Raw genomic sequence first — 11,460 nt, 5'->3', positions numbered from 1 at the left:
CTGTCCCCTTTGACACTGAAGCCTGAAGACACCTCTACTGCCAGCCAACCCCTAAGCACTGGGGGTGGAATCACGTGCTGTGTGCTCACAGGAGGAGCATTCTGCAAACTCTAATATCTCAGTCAAAAGTTTCATAGCTGGTGGACCATGGAGCTTCTTGTGAATGTGAACAAATGGATAGAAGAAAACAAAACTTCCTTTTTGCCACCTGTTTGCAATAAACTTATGTAAGTAAATGAAGATTTTTTTTACTAAGTTATTAGATATATAAATATTTCTAACTATAAGAGGAAGCAGCAAAAACGCAAACATGATAAAGATTATTAAGGAACCGTAGTTCCTCATCAGACTGCAGTCAGAATGCTGTTTTGAAGAACTCACAGTGGCTGAAATCTGTTTTGTGGTGACTCAGCAGAAGCTGCAAAGCTCAACTTCAATACAAGATACTTGCCTCAATTCGAAGTCTCTCGTAGGCAGCGAGACTGAGTTAAGAGCATTTGTGTCAGGCTCTGCAATAGTAAACTCCTAGAAATCAGAGGAGATGGCATCACATCCACAAACAATAAGATATAGCTAACAGATTAGTGCTACTAAATTATAACCTGATAGAGCTGCTGAGAATCATTCCAGTATCACAGAGGAGCCAAAGCTGCAGGAGCAATCATAACCATTGGTATATATTGCTGAAAACAAGGAGAAAGGAACAGTAAGAGCACTGGAGGAGCAGGTTTCTAAGGCATTTCCAGTGCTGTCATGAGGGTAGGGGAGGCTGAAGAGGCAGTTTAAAAGCTATGGACTGTATTCTGAATGAGACAGGTAATATAAGAGAAAAAGTGTGGGCATTACACACTTATACACTATGCATATTCTCAGTGTCAAAGCTTGTACATAAATTCCAGAGTAAATTGTCCAATGTATTGCACCTTCTAGTCAAAACATTAGCAAGGATTTCTTTTGCTAATGAAGCTGAGGACAACATCTTTTGTCTAAAACTTTGTATACAAGAGGCTTCATTAGAAAGTATCCTCTCTAAAGAGTAATATAGACTCAAGTTTTATAAAGAAATTAAAAAGCATTTTTCTTAATTCTAATTAAAATAATAATCTTGCTTTATAATTTTAAAGAAATATCAAAGAATATGCCTCTTGCCCTACCCTGAAGTACTGTCTTTAATGAAAAGCTGAATGGGCAATTCTGTAGCCATGATATTAATTTCCATTCACAGGTGCAAGGTTTACTTTTCAAAGCAGTGGTTGCAAGGCAAAGAAAAGGTACAGGGCACATCTCTATGACCATGTCTGTGTTGAGACTACAGTTGTATGTTGAACTGAAAAATTGTGAAACTTGAATCACTGCAATAGTTTCACAATTCGAGAGAATGAGGAAATTATCTTCTTGTTATGGGTGTTTTCATTCCTTTCATTTTCAAAATGAATTAGAAGGATTTTGTAAAGCATGTCCATTTCTAAAACTTACCAATGACAAGGGGAAAATTTTAGTATTTTAATTTCTTTCTTTATCAGTAGGTTGAACCTTTTTTGTTATTACTGCACTGTAGCACCTACCAGAAGTTCTGTGTAATCCTTAAGTAGCTTTGGAATGTGACATCTATCAATAGCCTTCCCCAGAAGCACTACAAGAAGCCACAGTGAAACAAGAAACATTTTTTGTGATAAAAATTGCATAGCTTTAAAAAAAAAATCCATTTTTCCAATATAACCTTAGCTTATATAGGAGGAGAGAAAAACCATCTACTGCATGGATTCTGAGTCTCTCATCACCTGGTTCTGGTGCTACCTAACTGCTTTGAGCATTTTCCAAAAAGTTTTGGCAATTTTCCAAGAAGCAATTAATAGATTTCCAACATTTATTTAAAGGCTTCATCCTTTATGTGCTGAGTAAAGATTTGCAAGGCAACCTTCTCACTGCCACCTACTGCCTCACTGGAAGGCAACCACCTCAAAACATTTAAGTAACTTAAAATCCTATGTTTTAAGAAAGAATTAAAAGTTAAAAACTAGGTCTCACAGCAAATGACTACTGTGTCTAAAGTTGAGTGTCTAAAGTTATTATGGCTTTCAAGCTTTTATTAAGTTATGTTCCATACACTCAAGAAAATCAAAGTTTTTGAATGCTTATTTGGGTTTTCAAAAAAAAAACTTCAATTCCTGAAGCACTGCCTGTTTAGAGTTTTACCAAAGTCAAGAAAAGGATACATCTAATTAAATTGCAGCTCTTATGTTGTATTTTAATTATTTGTACTAATCTTACAAGTTTAAATGCTTTTTAACCTCAACAAGGAGAAGTTAGTGTAAAATCAAAACTTTTGACATAGTTGATTTTTACAGGTATTTCTAAAGCTCTTCTTCTGAATTCAGAATATGATGCTTACCATAATGAGACATAAGAACAAATTTTGAAACCCAGCTAAGAGTCCTGATTTAGAGGGTTTTTTTTTAGCAAAGGAAAACCTGTTACCTTACCTCTTTATTAATGTAAATGGTCTTATAGGTAATTGGGGTGATAGCTATTCTTTATGACAGCTGAGAGAAGGGCTCACTGGGGCTCTTAAAGAGGTAGAGTTAAGAAGGGGCCTGGAATCTCCTTTCTGAATTAGCCACAACCCCACTGAAACTATTGTAACATTGTTCCAGGTTAGCAAAATCAGTATAAATAGAAGAGATATTAGCTGATAATTGCTACCATCAGTATCTCTGGTAATTCTACCACTATGGGGGAAAAATGTGGTTTTACTTTATTAACTTTTAAAAGAGTTTTATCTTTACATAATCAGCTCAAGGCAAAGATCCATTTTCCTCTTTCCTGTCTCTTAGGTAGCATTCTTTATCTTTACATTTCAAAGTCCTTTCCACAGTTGGTAGCTGTTGTTGTCCTCTTTTCATATCTGGAGGCACTGAAACACCAGCAGGGTGGTAGTTGGCCTCAGATCACCCAACAGGACAGTGACAGAGCAGAGAGATATATCCAAGCTGTTTTGAATTCTCATTCTGGATGTTGCTTTTCAACATTGTTTCCTTGACTCACTGTCCTAATAGAATTTTTAAAAATAAGTTAAATAAATAACATCATGGATAGAGGTAGCTTTAAAATGTCACTTTCTTTTCTAGGCATCGCTATCAATTAAATGTGATGTTTGTTGGAGGGCCAAATGAAAGGAAGGATTATCATATTGAAGAAGGAGAAGAGGTAACATATAGGTTGTTTATATTTTTCTGATTTAATTGATCTATAATGAGTAAAATGCAGCTACTTTTGAAGGTACAGCTACAAGTTAGCAATGCCAGACTCAGTGATGTTGTATTTATTAGATCTATTCATAATCATTCCCCAGAACCATACACCATCTGTGCATTTCCTTTGAAACAAGCACATGAGATCAGATCTGTTTTGCTATAATTCATTTCCAACAGGAAATTAGAGAAAGTATTCTGACACATCAAAATGTCTCACATCAACATTTTGGAACAAAACTTTGGAAAGGTATTGATATTTTTAAAGTGATATTTTGTTGCAGAAGGTCGATCTATATTTCAAAAGTAAGTTTGACATTTAAAAATCAAAATTAAATATTTTAATTCACTAGAAATTATATTTTTTTCTAGACTTCATGAAAATTATCGTCATTTCAGCTTTCATTCAGGCTCGGAAAGTTAGAGTCTTTAAATATTTTTAAAATCAGTCCCCTTTGCTGCACATCTTCTGTATCAAGACTAAGCCATCCCACTGCTTTGAATTGGGAGTAGCCATTGTGCCAAACGCAGAATACAGAAAAAAAAGAGTAGAATCCTGTCAAAATTGTAACAATTTACACCTACCCTGTTTACTGCCTTTTTTTTGGAATTGTCTGTTTGGCCTGAGGACTTCTCTGGGTCCACAATTGGCTCTGAAAGAACCCTAAGGGAAAATGATCACTAGAGGCCAAGTAGTGAGAATGTCATGATGGAGAACAACTTCCCTTGCTTCCTGGCAGAAAAATTTATTTTCATGTAATTCCAATAAAATTTGGCCACCTAATTTTAAGTACCTTTGGAAACCCAAACCTATGCATCTACATAGTTCATGGTAAAAGTGGGTCAAAATTCAAAAAATCCGTAAAAACAGAAAGAAAAATTAGTTTACTTATCATCGAATCATTTCTCCAAAAACCAGCCCCCAAGCATTTCACAACAGCTTTCATTAATTTTCTGTTATAATTGTGCTGTGCAGGTGTTTGTAGTCATTATAACCATAAGGCTCTAAAAGACCAGGTGCCAACTTACCACTGTCTGACTCCTGCCTGCTTTGGATTGCCACCACGGTCCCACAGCCCACATGTGGCTGTGGGCACAGGCATGTCTGTCACATACCAGGTCACCCAGCATGCTCCGTTATGTCCCTTCTCATGGGCTGGGCAGGGGGAGCTCTGGCAACACCCAGGATCACACTGTCAGGTTGCTTGGGCTGGTGAGGAAGCAAGCCAGGTCTCAGGACAGTCCATGTATCCATCCTATATTTACAAGGAAATTACAGAGATACTTAGCTGGGGAAAAAAAAATCTGGCTTTGTCAACAGAATTACATCCCTGGGAAAGGAGCATCACAGCTGTAGCATGACTGCTAAGAAAGCACCAAGGAGAATATCTAATCTGTATCCTGCTGTTACTGTATATCATTGTGTTATATGTTGGATTAAAAAAGAATCAGTGAAATTTGTTACCAAGGTTTGGAAAAGTATAAAATGAACGTATGTGAAGGTACCATGTGAAGGTTAATGATATCAATTTTTTTTTTTTCACATTACTTAACTGTTTCGGTTTTATACAATTAGTTTATTTTCCTGCTCTGAATAATACATTAGAGCTATACACTGAGAGAAGGATACACAAAAATGAGCTGAAGTTTAACTGGTGCAACAGTTTGTACTACAACATTAAACTTTATTTTTTTGTCCTTTTATTTACAGTCTTGTCTCTCCCTGCACCTTCCAGTTCATACTAAATTATCCTTGGTTCCCCACCCATTCCTGTGCTTTTTTTTTTTTTTTTTTTTACTTTATTTCCTCCTCCCCTTCCCTTAAAAAGGAAGTTAGATTAATTTAACTTACCTCATTTTTCTTATGTTACAAGATGTTCCTCTGTTTGAAAATAACTTGGCCTACCTTTAATAAACCCTTTATACGACTTTACAATAATATGAAAATTTAGCCATATCTATAAAGGCATAATTTTTATTATACTGTTGTATACTGATATATTATTGCTAATCCAACTGGAAACAAGATTTTTTTTAGGTATCAATACATCCTTATTTACATAGAAAACTTTTCACAATTACTCAGCAAGCAAAAATGGAAACATAAAATTCCTATTACATAGGAAAATTGGCAATACACACATCAGAAGCATTATCAGTTGCATAGCAGTTTAACATATGGGCCAATTTTGTTCGCTTTTTTGGAGGTACATTATATTCATTCTTTGTATTTTACCATAGGTTTTTATCAGACACATTTACACCTTCCTGTGTTTAGAACTGTGTTTCTCATTAGAGAAGAATTGTGAGGTAGAGAGTATCCTAGTAAAAGGGCATATTCCTAAATTAGACTTTGGATTTTAAAAAAACCACCATTCAGAACCATGTTCAGCTCATTATTTTGGCAGAAAAAGGTCATTTATAGTTCTGTATGATAATTCAAAGACAGATTATACAGGCATATTGTCAACAGGCCTATCACGAATGTCAAACCCCACAAATCCTTAAGGCAAATTTAGCCGATGCTATTCTGTAGTAGTATTCTGATAGCAAAGAAGGGTTGCTTTGGAGAGAAAGTTAAATTTAGGATTGTTTTTATCTGCCCACTTGATGTCTTATGCCTGTTATCCCAGAGTTTATGGTGCATCCTGTGGCACAACTTGTACTTGTTAGCCTGCAGTTCATAGCAGCAAGGGGCTCACATGCAGAGATAAGGGCTTAAGAGCATCCTCCTGCTCCTGAGCTGTTCTCTGCTGGTGCTGTTAACATGCAGGTGTATCAGGAAGATTAGTTCTGACTGGCTAATTAGGAGAAAAAATGGAGGCTTGATTTGGACTTTTTTCAGACCTTTTTAGAATTGTCTTCTGAACAGTCATTTAGGCTAAAATGACAGCTAATCTAGCACAAATTTTTTTCCTCCTCTCAACAAGCAGGCGTTTCCTAAATGAATAACTGTTCTATTTCCTTCCTTCTTAGTTTTCTCTGTACTGCTTCACTTCCTTCTTAAATTTCTGTATGCTGCTTCTTTGCCACCTTTCTGCACAAAAGTACTGCCTCATGCCTGAGATTGTTTTCCATTGGACAGGTTTTATAAAGAGTGAAATCAAGCTGCACCTTACAAGAGGTAAACCATTCAGAGTCTTTGGCTGGACTTTACTACTAGGTCATATTCATTCTTATTTGTAAGTGTTAAGTTCTCTTTTGCTCCCTTCTCCATCAGAACAGAGATAGAGTCAGCAAACATCTACTCGGACATTCTCTGCCTCTAAATCAGACTCATTTGAGATGAAACTGAGTGGCTTTGGGAAATGCATCTTATGTTGAAACAGGGAAAAAAAACTGCTGTGAGAGTGCACCTATATAGCTCATACAGACAAAACTTTCTTGGTTTTTGCTATATCACTAGTGGTGTGAGGTTTTCAAATCAATTATTATTCCTCACTTGTTAAGAGAATTTTGGATTACATGGACTAGTAACTACAATTCTTGTGTAGTCAACTTGTTGAGGCCACCAAAAGCTTCTGTGGCAGCCTGATATGATCACAGAATAACAGAATCATTATGTTGGAAAAGACCTCCAAGATCATTGAGTCCAGCCTTTGACCAATCACCACCTTGTCAACTAGACCATGGCACTAAGTGCCATGTCTGTTTTCTCTGAACACCTCCAGGGATGGTGACTCCACCACCTCCCTGGGCAACCCATTTCAATGCTTGACAACCCTTTCCATGAAGAAATTCTGACAGATGTCCAACTTGAGCCTCTCCTGGCACAACTTGAGGCTGTGTCCTCTTGTGCTCAACCCCTCACAGCTATGGGGTAGCAGATGCATTCCAGGTACCAGAGAAGAGTTCTCAACATACTTTTCTTTGTCTCTTGAATTTTTCGTCATACAGTAGGAATTATGACAAGAAGAGTTTTGGTGTTAACACAGCTCACAGACTTCATGGTGTATTTACTGCATTTTTCCTTACTTGTAAAACCTGAGGGTGGAACAAAACCCTTTCTGAACTTTTAAGCTCATCATATAGCTTCCAAAGAAATAAAGAAAGTGAAAACAGAAGGGGACCATATATTTTGCAGGAAGTTAATGACAGACAAACCCCACAATCATAACAAAGCCTAGCTATAGTAAAAGAATTTCAGATTTTATTTACTGCATCATGTGGGCTGCTCTGGGGGAAAGTGAGATATGCTAACAGCTAAACATAGGATCACAAAAGTAATTAGGCTTCTGTCTCTTTACCCGCTTCAGTCCACCACTTAAACACAATCTCAAGTAGCTGACTTTGATTTCTTAACAATTTATGTTCTGATGTTAAGTCTATATAAAACAGTGCAGCTCTATGCAGAGAAATTAAAATCGCTCTTTCATCTACTGCCTGCAACACATTTGCATTGACACATATTCCACTTGGTTTTAAAAGTCCTGCTTCTCATTGTGCTGTATTTTACCCCGAGTTTCTGCTCTCAGCATCTCGGTTGTTTCCTAGTGATAGAACCACCTAAGTATTGACACAACCCCACAGATCAGAGCCCTTACACTGCAGTCCTGAAGAGGACTGTCAGAACAGAAATATCTCTTCAGCTTCTCTTAGCATATTTACATGGTCTGATTGAGACACAGTATAGCATTATGCTCTGAAACGTGATGCAGATTTGAGGTCACATCTGCCACAGCTCATCTGAGTTTTCTAACCTGAGTTTTGATTTCTCTTTTTCTCCCTCTCACACCACAAGTAAGACTTGGCTCTAGTTTCTGACAAATTATCTGCTTAAATGAAACCTGACCCCTTCTAGTGTATGCTGCTTTCTAGTCAGAATGCTTCTGAGAAACTCCTCCCTACCAGATCAATCCACCCTTTGCATTTTATGAGGATAGTGGATGTCTGAAAATGAGGGGAAAGAGGGTCTAGGTGAGCATTCCAGTAGGTAGTTTTGTGGTGATTATATCCCAGATAAATCTGAAACATGAGTCACAACAAAACAAAAATATTTTTGCTTCTTTACCTTACAAAACCCCACATTTTTCTGGTGAAGACTCTTGGACTATTTGAATGAGAAACAAACCTATTACAAGGTAGTAAGAGTGATCATCCTTTTGCATCAGAAGGAGATTGTGTCTTCAAAAATAAGTCTGCTGCATAAGATTGTTGGGATGGGGTTTGGCTAGTATTCAGGTTTCACAGATGACATGTAAATTAGCAGAGGGGAAAAAAACCCACACCAAAATAGTTTTCTCTACCTTCCTCATCTGTTTACCTTCCAGACTTCTGATGGCTGAAAAACCCTTGTGATGAGAGAGGGATAAAATTGTTTTTCTGTACTTAAATAGATCAGTCACCACTGAAGTCTGGAGAAAACTCAGGCTCTACTCCCACATCAGAATTTGATTTGCTCTGCAAATTAATTTAGTACTTAGCAATATGACAAGCAATATAAGCCAGGATATGCCAAGTCAGAGCCTAATCCCAGAAGTGGCTGAGCAATCCCAAAGTCCACTTTCAGAAGTCAGTACTCAAAGTACACTGCAAATTGCAGGTCTCTTTAGAGGTCTGTAAATAAGCTGTCAGCTACAAAAGCCCTCACATAGCTCTGGGCTCCTGTGCTTAGGCAGAGTTGGTTATCAAAGGTGGAGCTAAATTAAATTACATACATTGCTGTACATAAAAAAAGACTTGGGTTTGTGGTTTGTTTTTTTTTTTTTTAATTAGCAAACGCAGATCAATCATAAATACTGTGTTCTTTCCCTACTAGATGCTTCCTTCTTTACTCTGCTAGGGCACACATATCTGGATGAAGGAGCAATTCTCACCGCATTACTATGGTGGGGATGATAGTGCTCTTTTTAAGGTAATATACACATTTTACCATGCTGTTGAAATTAATTCCTACCAAGACAAGCAGGTTCAGTGAAGCCAACAGTGAACTCTCACCTTTGTGCATCTCCCCCTGATGTCTGCAGAAATACCAGCATAATTTATTTTATGAGTATTCATGATTGAATGAAATATCCCTGTACAGACTTGAGAGTGATTCAGCCCTGGTCACGCTGCCTTCACCTGCAAGCTTAACACAATATTATCAGGTTTGAAGCATGATCAAGAAGGGTGAAGCAGACTAAGGAAGAGAATTTAAGGAAAATTAAATAAGTCTAAAAACAAACTCTCAGTCTTAAGGTGTTTTTAGTTTAGTTTTCATAGGTATATCTGCAGCTTTAATAATCATATTGAGGAATACTATTAAATAATGTTACATTTACAGTTAAGCACGTCAAGGTAGCTCATAACTTCTGGAGGTAAGGTGAGAATTATTAAGAGGAGGTGTTTTTGGTGTAATCTTAATGAGAAGGTGCCACATAATAAGCAGGAAAACTAAACAAAAGGCAAAAGACTTGGAAAATAAAAGGAAGAAAGGAAGAAGATGTAATAATAAGCACAGTTAGTAATAAAAAGGATAAAAAGACTAGTGAACAATCTTTGTTTCTCTCTTAAAATACATTTTTCACTCGGAAGGACAAATACATACCCGATTATGACCCATTGTGCAGTAGCAATATACAAATCTGGGGTTTTCTATGAGGATATTAATATATTTCATGTTACAAGAGATCTTGTCATTAATAAGGTGCTTATTGCACTTTTTCTCACTTTTTGGTACTGCTGCAGAGTGGATACTACGTGATTCCCATAAGAACAGAACAACTGGAAAAGTTTATATTTTCAGGTGGCATAAACCTATTGATTTACTATCCTATCTATATAGACATATATATTTGTGTATATACATACATATACAACACAAATTTTTTACTCAGGCTTTGACTTTTTTCCAGGAGAGACTTAGGAAAACATTAGATTTGCCCAAAAGACAAAGCTCAATCAGTATTTAGAAAACATAACTTTCCAGCAAAAAGACAGTACTGTATTGCCAAACAGTCCTGTGAAATGGGCATGGACTGTAACTCACTGAGACATTATGTAGTTGACAGTTTTCTTGATAAAAGGTTCAGGTTATATTATAAGCAACATATTCAGTAATTATTGCCACTTGTATTAATCACAGTTACATCACATGATTTATGGATGACTGAAGCACTCGGGCAATTTAAAAAAAAAATGTTTTGAAGAATAGACCATAATTTACAGTGAAAGGTAGTATTAAAATTCAGTCAGAAAAACACTTTCACTGAAAATGTGGAGCCCACATCATTCCTCTTTTCCCGCTACAAAACATTTATTTTAATTCAAAATTTAGCGTTCGTAATCTTTCCTTTTAATTGTGATGCTTGATCTCTAAACTGGACAGCCCCTATCCCCTCTCAAGTCTTTCCTTTCCAGAAAAGTTGCTCAGCTGCGTGATTTATGTCACAAGCAGGACAGACTGTGCTTCTGTTGTCCTTTGCCTCATATACATATCCTACACATGTGTTCAGCAATAGCTCCCTCAGTTGTTATAGGGAAGGTAACACTCCAAAGTTCTGTAACAAGGGCTGCTACAGGACTTTGTACTGTCATTTGGTAACACCAAAGAAAATTAAAGGAAAAGAACACAGAGAAATGTAGTGCAAGGAGGATACGTAACCCTGGCACTGTGTCTATCTAGACAAGGCTTGTAATTTATCTGTGGTGACGTCCCTGGCACAAGGTAAACTTTTCACTCGTGTAAAAGCTCTCAGCATGAGCTCTTTTCCAGTAGCTCTTCAGTTGTCTCTATTGTTTCTTTCCTTTGGCAGCATATTCATTCTTTCTTGTGTTCACAGAAGTGTTTCTTCAATTCCAGGTGGCATGTATTAATATTTCAAAAATCTTTTAGAAATAAACGCAATTGAAAAATTAAGCTTTTCTAGTGTTGGAAAAGGTTCAGTTCTGGGTGTTTGCATATTTCAGCTGTTTCTTCTTTCCCTTATCTATTTTATATTATGCTAAAATTGTAGTGAATTAATATAAATAAGGTTTTTCTCATTATAATTCTAACTTGAATCAGGTTTCAGACTTTTTCAGCTGTACTAGCAATTATATGACTTAATCTGTTTAGGTTCTAGATACGGTAAATGGAATATGGAAAACAGAAAGAAACATGGCAGAAAAGTTGACTTTTGGAAGCATTATTGCTCTGTACAATATAAAAATAAGGGAAAATGTGCCCATTATTTCAGGTCAAAGATACCCACTTACAGATCATAGCACAGTTCTGTCATGAAACGTG

At 36.7% G+C, this 11,460-nt stretch overlaps 1 protein-coding gene across 1 annotated transcript in view; it reads left to right on the top strand.

The window, feature by feature from the left end:
- HAAO (3-hydroxyanthranilate 3,4-dioxygenase) overlaps positions 1–11,460 on the top strand; it is a 33,570-nt gene continuing 22,110 nt past the window's right edge. Inside the window, exons 1-2 of the mRNA XM_027641584.1 lie at positions 1–227; positions 3,129–3,207. Of these exons, the coding sequence (XP_027497385.1) occupies positions 148–227; positions 3,129–3,207 (159 nt within the window). The 5' untranslated portion in view covers positions 1–147. The remainder of the gene's footprint in view (positions 228–3,128; positions 3,208–11,460) is intronic.

This window comes from Corapipo altera, unplaced genomic scaffold (assembly GCF_003945725.1).
Source record: "Corapipo altera isolate COAL_440 unplaced genomic scaffold, ASM394572v1 48b, whole genome shotgun sequence".
Classification (NCBI taxonomy): Eukaryota; Metazoa; Chordata; class Aves; order Passeriformes; family Pipridae; genus Corapipo; species Corapipo altera.
This window is presented reverse-complemented; position numbering and strand designations above follow the sequence as displayed.